Below are 15,792 nucleotides of genomic sequence, written 5' to 3'. Positions count from 1 at the left end.
TGTACCATGCTTACTATTGTATTCAACATCATGCTTCCAGGCTATTAGATAACTAAGCCCTTCAAGGGCTTCAGTCCTCCTAGGAGAGTTTCTCTTAATTCATGTTGTCATCCAAACTCAAGGTAAATTGTAGTACTGCCTTGGAACAACCTTAGCTGCTTGCTATGGCTTGCAGCCTAGCTATAGCTATAGACTTATTCAACAAGCCTAAACAAGATCCCAAATAGTAGTGTTTCCCTTTGTCTTCTAATCTAGTGACTGTTGCTCCCAAACGTACCTTATCCATGCCTTAGAACAGTAGTATTTGATATGTTGTTACAAGAATTTCCATGCTGCTGATATGTGTCTTCTTTATGTTGTGGCTCAGCTTCCTTAGCAACGTATAGAAGCTCCCTTAGATAGCTGTAGTTGTGACAGCAGATTAGAGCACCTTCAAGTCTGAGATTAGGGCCTCTTCTAGTCCTTCTTACTGTGGCTTAGGACAACATATAAGTAGCATATAGAAGGTTTGTCCTAGCTGTGTATATACATCCTTCTTGACTATGGCTAGATGATTTCTTCATGATTCCTTCAGGATAGCGTTTAGGGCACTTAAGGACAGCGTAAGATTAGGTCTCCTTTGCCAGCGTTTAGACCTCCTTTATGTAGCGTATAAGATTCTTCATAATCTTGTGGCTAGGGCACATTATGATTGTGGATTGGGCACCCATTGAACTGCACTTAGGGCATCTTCTTACCTGCGTTAAAGGCTCTCATAGGATAGTGTAGGAGCCTCCCTTTTAAATATGACTTAGGGCATCTTATGGCCATGTTTAGAACCTCCTTTCTTAGCAGAATTAAGTCTCTTCTAGACTGCGTATAAGTGCCTCCATTTGCTGCATTAGATCATCATTTATTGCTGTCAAGTGTACCCTCAAATGCTATGGCTAGGGCACCCTTAAATGTTGCAGATAGATTTACTGCAGCTAGGGCATCATCCTTACTACGGCTAGGGCATCGGGTACTGCGGCTAGGGCATCATCCTTTCCTTACGCCAGCGTATACTCTTAGTGTCTCTCCTTCACAACAACCTAAAGACGTGGAGAGGAGGAGATCACATGAAGAGTATGTGTGTGTGATAAATGACTTCAAGTCCTCTTCTATTTATACTAAAACGTAGAGATTGAATAGACATGATTGTTGGGCTTCTGAGCCTACATAAGTTGCTAGCCGACTTGACAATTTGTCCATAATCAAAATAAATTCATATCTTCATAAATACTTATCGGAATCAGATGATCTCTAGATCAATCCTACACCTCTCGATGAGAGGGATCCAAGAAAAATATCAGCTACCATAAATAAGACGACCCACATGGAGTTTGGCCCTAGTTGTCAATTTTAACACCAGTCAAGCAGACAAGGAGCAGAGAAGCCACAGAGTCGCAGAGGGATGATTACACGTAGAGAAACGGCTGGGGAAGCTGCAGAGCCAGAAAAATGCCTCAAGAGAGCCAGAGAGCCCAATTGACGAAGAGCCAGTGAAAAGCTCATGCACAAAGCAGCTGAGGGAGTCTTGGAGTCGCTTGGATGTCAAGTGGAAAAACCAGAGAGCTGAAAGTTGTCGAGACAGTCGCTTGGAGGTCAAGCAGACTGCTGAAAGCTCACAAAGCCATAGCCGAAGAGCCAAGAGCCAGATCCAAGAGCCAGAGCCAAGATCCAAAGCCAAAGCTGAGAGCTAGAGCAAGATCCGAGAGCCAGGAAGCCGAGAGCTTCAAGGCCAGGGATGAGATGGTGTTCTAAGTCCATTGTGTTCTGTGTAAACCAGTGCAGTTGAGCATGGAGCTTGTAAAAGAACTGTTGCCATAATCCCAGAGAGCCTAGTTGAGTTGACTAGAGCTCAAGGAGACGTAGCCCAAGAGTTTTGGGTGAACTCCATATTAAACTCGTTGTCTTATGTGTTTGTTATTCGTTGTAATATTTTATTGTTATATGTATGTTATATCAGCATAAACAACAGAATTTTAAAGCACATAAACAGTCAAAAATAAACACCACCATACACCTTATTTTCAAGGACATTATTAATTCCGCAATTGGTTAATCATTTGGGTCTGGGGAATATTTAAGCTTTGGAATTGGGAGAGGTTCTTGTAAGCTTGACAAGAAGCCTTTAGCGCCCCATTTTCAAATCAAGTGGTATCAGAGCTTGAGATTGATTAACCACACCTTCAAGAAGGTGATATCAAGTTGATTATACCAGACCAAGTGGTATCATATCAAAATGCTTGATTGATAGAGCAAAGATTGCTTGTCTGAAAGGTGTTTAAGTAGGCTCGACTGTTAAGGCCGCCATCACCTTTAGGTGCTCGACCATAAGGGAGAGGAGAGGAGAAGTATGTTAGTGACTTTTTTAGTTACTTATTTGATAGGGGCCACCCAATCAAAGGTTGATTGTATGCTTGTTTGCAGACTGACTATTGTTTGAATTTGCAGTGGTGAAGGTGTTAGCGCTTGAAATTTCACCTCAGGCTAAGAAAGGTAAACCTCAAGGCAACATCAAACCATTTAGCCTCGTAGCTAGCCCTACGGGGCAGGAGAAGGCTCTCTCCGGTCTATCTCGCAAAATCTCCAATAAATGAGATGACCAATAAGGTATCACTGATATTAGGCTAGTAAACTGATCAGAAAGATTGATTTTGGGGTTTTTGGGTTTTTGGTGGCAAATTGAGGAGAGGGCAATTTTGGGTGCGGGGATTGGACACAGTTTCTGCAGGGGGTTCTTTGGGGCAAGGTAGGAGACAGTATTGATGCCTTTAACTGAGGTGGATGGTCAGGAAAGAAAGATGAAGAGCTAAAGAGAGCAAACAATAACTTTGAATTCTCTTTAGACAGTAGAAAACATTGAAATTAAACAAACTTAAAAGCAGAGCATGGCAAGCATGAATTCTTACTTTAACACTTCATTTGTTTAATGTGCAGAAGTAAAGAAAGGAAATGAATCACATAACAAAGCTTACAAGAACATTGAGAAACACACCATCAACACATGAGTCCACAAGAATCCCAAAGAGGACTGCAAAACCCTGGTCTTCCTTAGCCAAAAATTGCAGAGATACAGTGAAATAATACAATGATAGCTTCTCCCTCAAGAGTCCAACCTTCCAACCCCTGAAAATGACTAAGAAAATACATAATATATGCAAGCTAACACCTTTCCTTGCCTCTAGGGGTCGAGCTCATCCTTCTAGGAGCTGTTTCAACCAATTCTAAACTGAGCACTAAAATCTAAGCAGTCAAAACAACTTGCCTCTATAAACTAGGAAACCAATTCATTCATTTAATTTTCACCCTTTTCATGAATGAATCTTCTAGAAGAGGTACATAAGAGTAAAAGTATCATAAAAGTACAATAATTACATCAAAGAGAATCATAATTCACCCCAAAAAGTCAAACTGAGTCAAACTGCGCTTTTCTGAGCTGTACAGTGCATTTTGGAAAAATCTGCTTGACGGGTCGCGCACCCTTGCCTGACGGGTCGCGCGCCTTTGGGACCACTTTTGGGGCACTTCCCGGTGTCAGAATCAGGTGAAGGATAGCTCGTTGGAAAGGTCTTTGAGTCTACTTTCCAACCCAGTTGAAATTTTTAAATTTGGAGTTCATTTTCCCTGTCAAAAATCAAATCTCCCAAGACTGCTTTCTGCAACTCAAAAATGTGGCAAAAAGTCATTTTTTGCTAGTTTTTTGACTTTCTGGAGGCCCAAAACTTCATAAAATCTCAAGTCCATTGACGAGCATATGTAACTTCTCATTAAAAATCTAGAAATGTTGAGTTTTTGCAAAATGGAGTTGCCAAGATGAAGGGTCGCGCGGGGGGTGAGACCCGTTAATGGAGAAAACCTGTAAATGGCACAAAAAATTCACAAATGACAACATTTTCTCCAAATTTCTTGAAATTTGGGCTAGGAGTCCCCAATAAAGTACCATGCTCAGTCAAAGAGGCTTTGGCCAAAATTTGGAGTGGATCGGGCCTTTTCCGTCGTTTTAGTGCCTTGGCCAACCTCCTTGGATCCAGCGATTGTAATTTTGACATTTCTCTAAAACCATGACACATGTGCAAAAAGTGAAGGAGGTTTTTCTTCTTTGGCATGTTATGGACAAAAACCTCTCTCAGTTTCCCAAAATTCATCTTTTATTGCTCTGGAACATCATTTTAGTGCGGCTTGTCCCGATGTGTGAAACAAGGAATTTTGTCGAAATGGAGCGAAATGAAGGGGATAGGGGGCTTCTAAAGTCTTGGGGAAATTTTTGGGAGTGGGAGGGATGTTAGGAAGCAGAGGAAAGTGAAATCTCAGAGATTGAGCGAGGGGAAGGGGTCCAAAAGGGCAAAACACAGGCCCAACCTAGAAAATTGTCAGGTTGTAGCTAGAAACTAGGGTTTGTGCACAAATGAGGAATTTGGCGGATCTAAGGGATGGGAAGTGTTTGATAAGGTACTTTAAGGATAGCGGAAGGTGTATGAACATCAGGATACAAGTTTTGCCAATGACTTGACCGTCCAAGAGAAATTGGCTTTCAAAACCCTAGGAGAGGGAAATGACCTTGCCAAGGCACAACTGAAGCATGAACAAGGTGTACAATGACTCATTAGACACTGAGATGATAATGACAACCCTATGAATGATGATAGACTCAGCTGAATAATGACATGGACCGACATTTTGACAACTTTAGAAGGAGTTAAAGCAAACCCTAGACCTAATGCCTAGTGACCAAATTTTGCTTGAAAACTCTTTGAAATGACAAAATTTGACCTTGACACTCTGAGATCACTTTGTAAGAGCATATTTGATCACTGGAGGAAGGCTGGAAAGACTGACACTAACAGAAGGGAAAGCTATTGATAGCTCAGTCCAAGAAGGACAAGAAGGAGGAAGGGTTGGAGGCATTCTTCTGTCCCAAAGGGCCTCAAGGAAATCCTTGAAGCACAAGAGGTTTGTTGCAAAAGGTTTTTGAATAAGCTCTTTATTAATCTTGTTTGAAGTTCTTTTGTTCATTGGCATAATGACTACTTCTACAAGTGAGTCCTCAAATTCTTCTTTCTTCACAAAAGTCTTTGATGAAGACATGAAGCAAGACTTGGCCACCATGATGGATATGGTGAGAGAAATGTATGAGGATGGAAGGAAGAGTAGCATACTTAGAGAGCAGTTGAATTCCGTGGAGGAAAAGAAGCAGATGCTTTCTAACAAATTGCAAGAAATGGAGAGGCAACTTCATACTGCAAATATGAACCTGAAAAGGATGCATGAGTTGGAGTCACAATGCTTTGTTGCCAAAGAAGCCTTAGTCAAGTATCAGCTTGAAGAAGAGGTAAACCATTCCAGTTTGTCTTCAAATTATTCTAAGAATCCTTATATTGGTTCTTTTGCAAATCATACTAGAGGCATAGGTTCCAAGCTAATGTCCAAGATGGGCTGTGAGGGAAAAGGCTTGGGTAAACATGCACAAGGTATTTTTGAGCCAATAATAATTGAGGAAAGGCCTAAGTATTTAGGTCTTGGCTATGGAGAAGCTTTTGGAGAAAGTTCCAAAGCTGCCATGAAGACCATTGAAACAACTCCAAGAAAGAGTTTCATTTTGGGTCTTCTACCCCAAGATTGTGAAGATTGTATTCTTAGGGAATGCAATGGTGTGAAGCATACCTTGCAGAAAGAAAGTGTATATCAGCATACACTTGAACCAGAGAGTTGCGGAAACTCTGATAGCCTTGAAGAGATTGATGGTATTCCAAAGAGAGCTACTTCTTCATTCAACTCACCTCCTCATGAAGGTAAAAGAGGTAGAAGAGAAAGGTATAAATCTAGTTCTTGTCATATTCCTTTTGATTATGTTCAGCATGATAAATTTCCACATAAGCATGGGAAAAGAATTGCATGTTCCTTTTGTGGTTTGGATAACCATAATGTTTCTAGATGTTGGAAGAGGATACCCACATGCAGGAAATTTTTGAAGGAAAGGAAGCTAGAAGCCAAAGGTCCATTGGACAAGGCAAATCATGTAGTCAAGAGGATGCACATGTGTTGCACTTACTGCCATAAGCAAGGGCATCTTGCTGAATGGTGTTGGACTCTGAATCCAGCAAAAGTAAGGGCATCTTGCTGAAAGGTGTTGGTCTCTGAATCCAACAATGTTTCCACAAAAGTTGAAGAAGGTGGAAAGAGAAGATGGCAGAAATGGAAATGAAGTTACCATGGATGATGTGTTTCAGGATGATTCACATGTTGATGTTGATGTGCAAACAAAGGAAAGACCTTTGAAATGGATTGGTAAGAAATGGTTAGAGTTCTTATCCAATTAAGGTTGCATGTCTATTGATGCATCTATTTGCATTTCTTTGTTGATGAGATGCAAGTTGCAGGTTTCTACCAAGAAGGTGAATGGAAAAGTTGAGTAGGAGGCTCACTTTGTTGCTGCAACATTCTATTTCATTTCAGCTTCGAAAGTACAATGTTTTTAAGCGAAAGTTGAAGGATGAAATGCATGCATGAGCATGATGTGCATGAACACAGGGATACTGATGATTTCCTTGTATTGGAACATGTATGTGTGATTAACTTGGAGGGTTGATTGCTTTGTTGTAAACATGCATGTAATGTTGACTTGGGAAAAGTTAACTTGGTCTCCAAGATGGAGATAATGATGAAGTGTTTCATCTTTTAAAAAGAGTCCTGATGGTCTTTTTTTTCTACATACTTGACTTGAAGGGTCATTAAAGGCATGTTTTGTGGGCTTGTTATCTAGTCCATCATTTGTATGCAGATGTAAGACATGGAGGTATTCGCAAGGTGTGAAAATCTGTTTCTTTTGTTGAAGCAGGAGTTTATGCCATCCAGTTGTTGTCTGTATTTCTGTTGTTGTTAACGGTGGTTGTTGACAGCTTTTCAAACAGGTACAAATGAAAATTTTGTGAAGCAAATGTACTTCACATTTGTTTGAGCCACATTGGATCAATGATCAAGGCAAAAAAGTTCAAACTACCTTCTGTGACCATCTCAGCATGAGTTCTGCATGAGGTCAAGAAGGAAGGTAGTTCTTCCTATGAGGACCAGCACATCTAAGAAGGAAAGTGGTCAAAGGCTTTGGTTCAAAGGCACTATGTAAGGCAAGTGTGTGGAAGCTGAAAGAAGAGGGTGTTGTTACTCTCATATACTGTTTGGATCAGTATATCAGTTTTTTGGGGACCAAAAGTTCTTTTAGTGGAAAGGCGTGATCCAAAATGGATTTTTGATAGACTTCTAAGTCTAAGTGTTCCTCGCAGAGGAAAATGAAAGTCCAAGGATGCTCCTAGAAATAGTCCCATTGTGTAGATCTTTTCATTCTGAATCTACTGAAATTTGAATGGGCTAAAATGGGCCTCGGATGCAAAAGTTATCGCAGGAATAAGTTTGCCTTTGTCCTTTGAAAAGGAGGCAAATTCTTCTAAAAATGGGCTTAAGGCCTTAATAAAGGGAAACCGCATCAGAAGGGTTGAGTGGAAGACTTAAAGCAGAGGTGGAAGGAACCTCTGACTACGACCTCTGACTTATCGCACCAGAGGTAGGCTTTCGCTCGATGCCGAGACCCCGGGCTATGCAATATGCGATTGCCGATTATCGGCATCGACGGATAGGTGTCGGCTTATGGCATATGAAAAGATTCGAGTCGTAGCGATAGCGATATGGACCATTTGATTGGGGAGCAGATCAATAGTCTAGATTTAATTGGCGATCAACGAACCCCGATGTTAGGGCCAATGCAATTGCGATAGCGATATGTCAATAATCGTCAAACCTGATGGGAATTATATGCTCGATTGCATAATATTTGAAATCTGGAAATCCAGATTTTTAATGTATTTCCAGTGTAAATGGGGTTTTGGCCATTATGCCATGCGATAGCGATTTGCGATAGAATGGCGGACCCGAAAGGTTTACAAATGCAGCCCTATATATTTTGAGTTTCGTGATAAGTGGGATTTCAGGCGGGCCTCAGGTGGTAAGTGGTATTGGGCAGGCTTCGCTCGAACCCATACACTGGCCGACACGTGGCATGGTGCAGGAGAGAGAAAACTGCCTTTTCGGGTGGGTAATCTCCATGCACTTAAGCCACCCAAAACGAACTATCAATTGTTGGATCGGAGATCGCGCAAATCAATGGTGGGCTTGCAATAGCCATAAAAGGCGGACCTGAAAGGTTTTATAGGGGCGATTTCATAATGTTTGAAGTCCAGAATTCACGCCCAATAGTGTAATTTTCGGAAAATCTCTGTGTATTGGAATTTTTGTCCATTTTCGGGTTTTTGCCTGGAAAAAGGCCCCGATCCCTTTGTAACAGCTCCTGATCGTTGTGCCACGCTGCAAGCAGGCATTTTGCAGACAATGATGTGTTTGGGAATGCGCAGAGCCACAGAGTCACAGAGCCAGATGGCTAGTCGAGCAGACAACGAGCAAAGAAGTTGCAGAACCACAGAGGGATGATTACACACAGAGAAACGGCTGGGGAAGCCGCAAAGTCGAAAAAATGCCTCAATAGAGCCAGAGAGCCAAATTGACGAAGAACCAGTGAAAAGCTAATGGGTAGAGTAGCTGAGAGAGTCTTGGAGTCACTTGGAGGTTAAGTGGAAAAACCAGAGAGCTAAAAGTTGCCGAGACAATCACTTGGAGGTCAAGCACATTACTGAAAGCTCACAAAGCCAGAGCTAAAGAGCCAAGAGCCAGAGCTAGAGCCGAGAGCTAGAGCCAGAGCCAAAGCCAGAGCCAAGAGCCAGAGCCAAGAACCAGGAAGCCGAGAGCTTCAAGGCCAGGGATGATATGGTGTTCTAAGCCCATTGTGTTATGTGTAAACTAGTGGATTTGAGTGTGGAGCTTGTAAAGGAATTGCTGCCATAATCCCAAAAAGCCTAGTTGAGTTGACTAGAGCTCAAGAAGACGTAGCCCAAGAGTTTTGGGTGAACTCCATATTAAACTTGTTGTTTTATGTGTTTGTTATTTGCTGTAATATTTTACTGTTATATGTATGTTATATCAGCATAAACAACAGAATTTTAAAGCACATAAACAGTAAAAAATAAACACCACCATACACCTTATTTTCAAGCACATTATTAATTATGCAATTGGTTAATCATTTGGGTCTTGGGAATATTTAAGCTTTGGAAGTAGGAGAGGTTCTTGTAAGCTTGACAAGAAGCCTTTAGTGCCCCATTTTCATATCAGGTAAAATTTGAATGACAGGTATTAAGACTACCTGAATGGATTATTCGATGATAAGCATCCAACCAGCGCTGTAGTGTGGTCCATATTAGGGTGTTGACCCTAGTTGTGAGGAAGGGTGGAGGTATTTCCCACTGTGTAACCTCCAAACCTAGAATCGTGGGAGGGAAGTGGTGGACACGCTCCCCTAGACGTGTGATGATGATTGCCAGTTGCCTGTTGGGCAAGTTAGGTCGATATAGTCAATGCTTCCGCCATATTGGTTTTATCAATGGTTAGATTGGTATAGCCAATGCCACCGTATATAGCAGCAGAGGATGGATAGGGTGGGAACGGAAGTAGGTCAGGAAGGATAGGAGGATATAGATCAGTTGGAGACTCTTGATGGGACGTGATTTCATTGTCTAACTTATCAAATTTTACTACTATAACTAACTCTCTATTTTGTTATTCCTTATTGCCAAACTGCTTCGAACTCCTTGTATCTTTTACACTCTAACTTCGGGACGAAGTTTTCTGAAGGAGGAGTGTATGTAATGCCCTACTTAATCTTATCATGCAAATTTTACTAGTGTTTAAATTACCTTAAAATATTGACTTATAATTATCAAGAAATATTGGTACATACCTACATTGGTGAAACTGTAAATTTATTACTAATATAAATTTTGTTATTATTCAATTCCAAACTTACCTCCTCAAATTTAAATTTTGATAGTATATGGACTCCTCTCTAATTAATTACCAAATTATATATTTATATCTCATCTCCAAAATGTCCTCTCAAATTTACTTAGGAGAATACATGGCTCTCTCCAATTAATTACCAAATTATATATTCATATCTCATCCCCAAAATGTCCTCTCAAATTTACTTGGGAGAAGACATGGTCCTCTCTAATTAATTACCAAATTATATATTCATATCTCATCGCCAAAATGTCCTCTCAATTTTACTTGGGAGAAGATAAAGTCAAATGTAAGGATGAGGGGGTAGTTATGACATTAATGATAGGTGGTTGGGGTGGAGAAGAGAAGGGGGCATAAAAGCGGAAGGATGATGGGAGGAGAGGGGGATCCTTGGTCTTGGTTTTGGTTTTGGTTGTGGTTTTGTTTGTGGTTTTGGAGGATTTTTTTAGAGGAAGGTGGAGAAAGGAGAAGGGAGAGAAGGAGAGCATTTGTTTACCCTGGACACACTACATCTGGTTAGACTTAGGCTCGGAGGGCTAGGGAACCTGTGGAGGTTTCCTAGGCTAGGAAATACTTCTTAATTGGCTGGGAGATAAATCCAGTCGTTAGTCAAAAGGAGCATCCCAGTAGGATCAGGAGCTCAAGGGAATCTCAACTAGGCTATTGGAACAGGTATTCCTCTATTTATAGATTACTCATGTAAGTGATTGAAATGAAATGCTTACTTATTTAATTGTGGAAAATAAATTTTAATGGTAAATTATCATCGATTAAATGTTTAGTTAGAAATAAGTTATTTCCCGTTTTATTGTATTTAAATTAAATAAATTTAGTTTTGTTAAAGGACCCTGGGATGGAGCCTCACAAAATTTAGCATGTAAATAGTAAAGCGGCACTTATCTCCAAGTGGGACACTTAAGATGTACCTTTACGACACAAGTGTCGACTACATCGAAAGCACGTTATGCCATAAGAATGTGTCCAACACATTCTAATGATAAATATCCTCAACTAGTGCAAGAGAATGTGTTGGAGCTACCTCTAGAAGGTGCACCATAGTGCTCTAAAATATGTGAGAACAAACGAAAGCGATACATGCAAGGATGAAAGGTTTATGAAAACACAAAGAAAACACAAGTGACACATGCAAGAACAAAAGCAAGCAAAAGCAGTGCTTGGGAAATATAAAGCAAGCAAAAATGATGCATGTAAGAGAAAAAGAAAGAAAAAGTGAGACTTGCAAGAACAAAAGCGACAGTTGAGAAACTCACCAAGAAGATGAGGCATTTGTAACCACAAGTGAGAGGATCATCCTTATATTCCAACAATGCACATATCTCAAAAGCAAAAGATGAATATAAAGATTATCTCTAGATTGGACTCTTCATATAGGGAGAACAAATATGCAATTAGGGTTAATATTGGTGAGTGTGTTTACTGCATGTCAGGAAACTGGGAGCCATGAGTAAATTGACTGACTTAAAGTACATTTTCACTATCAAAAACGAGTGTGCAATCACTATCTGCAAAGTATGTCCTTACATTGTCACTTAGAACTGTGCAATCACTATCACAGGGAATTGTGCAATAAATTTTTCACAAGGAATGCGCAATGGGGAAGTATGCAATCATTGTCTCTAAGAATTGTGTAGTCACTGGCACCGAGGATTGCACAATTATTGTGGCTAAGAGTTGTGCAGTCACTATCACTAGGCACTGTGTAGTCACTGGCACCAAGAGTTGCGCAATCACTACTGAGGGAGAGTGCGCTTCAATGACATTGTGAAGTATGCTTAGCCTATCTTGGGATGTGTCCTTGTGAAGACATCACGAGATGGGCATGTGAAATCAAGTAGTTCGACACTTAGAATTCTTAAAGATTTAATTGAACACTTGATAAACATGAACAAACATAGCCTTAATGGCTTGAAATGAAAGATGGCATGACCATAAAAAGGCTCCAAATTTTGGATGTATGTAGAATTTTGGAGGGTATTTGTCGCAACGACAACAATAGCTTTGTTTGAAAATCATCCACACTAGCCTCAAATAAGAGGTTTATGTAATATTGCAAAGCATTTCTAATGAGTACAATAATAGGTTTCTCAACTCATGAGTCCCATTCATCTTAGTTGTATAGTATTCTAACACAACATGCCTTGTCATGGGCATTTTGCTAACATATTGGACATCAATTCATGGGGATCATGTTTTATAACATCTAATTTAGGATTCAAATTATCTTCAACATTTTTGTAAGCACTTTAACTTCGCCAAGATTTGAATTTGTCCCTATTGGATTTTGAAACCACAAGTCACATAAAGTTAGGTTTAAACTAGTAAAAGAGAGTAAATGGTATCAATAATCAGTACCTCAAGGAATTTTCTTATTAATCTTATGAGATATTAGGAATTTAAATTATTGCAATTACAGTTATATATTTTTACTCACAGTAGGAAAACCTATCATAACTTGGTTGTCGAACTAGCAGTGAGGAAATGATCACTGGTTGTTATCCATGAATGTGTTCTAATTGATCACCATTATTCAAGGAAAACCATGCCACCTGGAATTACCAAATGGTGGTTCGTAAGGGCACAGGATTTCACCCCTATCAAATGCCTTTGATCTTGGACCATTAACCTTTCCTTACGTCTGAGGAACACGAGTTCATAGTCAAGTAGAAGCAGTTTTAGGGCATACTCCAAGCCCAAATTAGAGCTATATATAATTTTGTGAAGAGACTTTTTATTTTATCTCTCCCCAATGAATTAAAATGAAAATAAATTGCTTATGTAATCATAAAAAAATTTAATCATTTATCTCTTCATATTTCAATATATTTGAATTTAGTTTATTTACGCTTTGATACGTCTACCATTAAAATGAACTATGGTAGTTTTTAAGTCATCCCCCCTGTAAGTTGTCGAGGAGTCTAGATTGAAAGGAGATGTTTATAGACCATTTAATTCAACATTTATTGCACTCATTCCTAAGAAGAATGAGCCAGAAAGCTTTGAAGATTTTAGACCAATTTCTTTGTGCAATTGTATTTATAAGATTATTTCAAAGGTTATTGCCCTCAGATTAGCTCCAATTCTGTCAAGGAACATATCTATGGAACAATTTGGGTTCCTGGATGGCAGACAAATCCATGAAGCTATAGGGGTTGCTCAGGAGGCAATCCATAGTGTCAAATTAAAGAAAAAGAAAGGAGTTGTTCTCAAAATTGACCTCTCCAAAGCATTTGATAGGATAAACTGGCTCTACCTTCGAATGCTTCTTACTCATGTGGGATTCAACTACCCATTTGTTAGTTGGATCATGGGATGCATAACAAATGTCAGCTTTGCAGTTCTGGTCAATGGAGCTGCCTCTTCCTTTTTCTCTAGCCAGAGGGGCCTCAGACAAGGGTGTCCTTTATCACCACTTCTGTTTCTCCTTGTGGCCGAAGGACTAAGCAGGCTGATTCATAAAGCCAGAAGTGAGGACAAGGTAAAAGGTATAGAGGTAGCTATAAATCTCTTCATCACCCATCTTCTTTTCGTTGATGATATATTGATCTTTACAAATGGAAAATACAGCGAATTAAAGGAGATAAAATGTATCTTTGATCTCTTTCTAAAAGCTACTGGAATGCAGATAAATTCTGTGAAATCACAAGTTTGTTTGGCAGATGTGGACAGAAGGGAAAGGTGTCTCATAGCTGATCTCTTTCCTTATCCTAGCCAATCTTTGGATGTTCCTTTCAAATATTTGGGGTTTTGGCTAAAACCTGCAGCATACAGAAAAGCAGATTGGAACTGGATTATAGCAAAAATTGAAGCTAGAATATCACACTGGAGCTATAGATGGCTTTCCAGAGCTGGTAGGCTAACTCTCATCAAATCGGTCTTGCTAGCCATCCCGGTTTACTGGGCTGCACTAACTTGGATTCCTAAAGGTGTAATGGAAAAAATCAGAAGAATTTGTTGCAGATTTCTTTGGGCAGGTTCTAAGGAGTTCTCAGGTTTACCGTGGGTGGCTTGGGACAAAGTGGCCAGATCAAAAGAGTGGGGAGGTTGGGGGATCAAAAGACTTCCTGAGTTCAGCACTTCGTTAGCAGCAAAGTCTGGCTGGAGGCTTATAACCATAGAAAATCTATGGACAAGGGTGATTAAAAGGAAGTATATCGATCCAACGCCCTTGGAAGATTGGATCCGGAGTCAGAACAAGAAGGCAAAAAACTCTTCTGTAATTTGGAAGGCCACAGTGGATGCTTTCTCAGTGATTGAGCAAGGTTTAGCTTGGAAAGTGGGAGACGGCAGACAAATCAGGATCGGCAGAGACCCATGGATCGGGTGCAATGAAGCTTTCGCCTTATCGCCAGGGCTCCTTCGACATCTTGAGTCCATAGATATCACCTCCTTAAATCAGGTGGCAAGAGTTGGGCAGTCCTCCATTTGGGGCCAGGTTTGGAAGGATGATGAAGAATTAGGGCTAAATCTTAGATGGAAGAATGAATGGACAGGTTTCATAAAAGAATTAAAACGTTCCAATGTTAGGATAAGGGAGGAACCTGATAGGTTAATGTGGGCTCACAGCAAATCGGGGGGATATACACCAAAGGAGGGATACTCTTATCTTTTGGGAAAGAAAGGATGGGAAGCTCCGGACTGGTGGTCCAAAGCTTTATGGAAACTCAAAAGCCCCGCAAAATCTAAGCTCTTCCTTTGGTGTATTCTAAAAAAGAAGGCTCCAACATGGGAAATCCTTCAATCCAGGTTTCTAGTTGGCCCAGGGCGTTGCCCCCTGTGTAAGTCTAATGAGGAAACTTTAAATCATCTTTTTACCACCTGTCCTTTCTCTCGGAAGATTTGGGAGGAGGTCACTGGGTTTCTCAAGGTCTTTGCACATTGGGGAAACGAGCCGCTGGCCGAATCCTGGAGGAAATGGTGGCATACATACTCAGATGGGAATATGAGGAACCTGCCGATTATCTTCTGCTGGGGTGTGTGGCTCGCGAGAAATAAGAGTCTGTTTCAAGACCAAATTACACCGCCCTCTGTCATTGCCTCTAATATAGCAGCCATCTATCATGCTCTGCCTCCCCCTGAAGCAAAGAAAACCAGAACGATTCAAAACAATCTCATAATACAGGAGGATATCCCATGTGGCTTCTTTGACGGAGCCTCTCAAAATAATCGGGCCGGCGCAGGCATGAGCATGCACATCAATTCAGAACACATTCTAAAAGCCTCAGTTGGGCTGGGCCCAGGAACAAACAATTTTGCAGAACTCTCCTCTTTGCGCTTACTTCTTTGCTGGCTTCAACACAAAAACATCAACTCAATACAGTTATTTGGGGACTCTCTAAATGTTATAAATTGGATCAATGGTTTAGCTGCTTGCCAAAATCAAATTTTAATGACAATTGTTGAAGAGATTTTATACCTGAAGACTCTCTTTAACAGGTTTTCATTATGTCATATCTACAGGGAAAGGAACGAAGAAGCCGATCAGTTATCTAAGGCAGGTTTACTACAGGATCCGGACAGCTGGGCGATAGAGGAGATTTACCAGGGGCAGTCAGTCAGATCAGACCTGCCTCCTTATGATCAGTAGCATATACAACAGTTTTTTGATTCGCCCCTTTTTTGTCGGCTCTTTATCAGTTTTCTCATTTTACTGTTTATATTTTTTGTATATATGTCTCCTCAGCAGCTCCCGTTTTTTCGGCTGTTCGTTCACGGTTTTCAGACTTCCAAAATTTTGTCTCTCACACAGTGCAGGTGGACACTTTTTTCTGACTGTAATGGAGTTGTTTTCCAATATGGAGACTCCAGTTAACTTTTGATCTTTTGTTTTAAATGGTTTTACATCCTCCT

The 15,792-nt window shown here is 40.4% G+C and overlaps 1 protein-coding gene across 1 annotated transcript; it reads left to right on the top strand.

Moving 5' to 3' along the window:
• The first annotated feature begins 13,249 nt into the window (after positions 1–13,249).
• LOC149217699 (uncharacterized) lies at positions 13,250–15,529 on the top strand. The gene has a single exon (XM_089390330.1). It carries the CDS (start codon positions 13,250–13,252, stop codon positions 15,527–15,529), a length of 2,280 nt encoding a protein of 759 aa, XP_089246456.1.
• Positions 15,530–15,792: the final 263 nt, after the last annotated feature.

This window comes from Pinus tabuliformis, chromosome 1_1 (genome assembly GCF_031772625.1).
Source record: "Pinus tabuliformis cultivar Carrire ecotype Pingquan chromosome 1_1, CPIR1, whole genome shotgun sequence".
Taxonomy (NCBI): Eukaryota; Viridiplantae; Streptophyta; class Pinopsida; order Pinales; family Pinaceae; genus Pinus; species Pinus tabuliformis.
The sequence above is the reverse complement of the archived record's forward strand: the minus strand, read 5'-3'. Positions and strand labels throughout refer to the sequence as shown.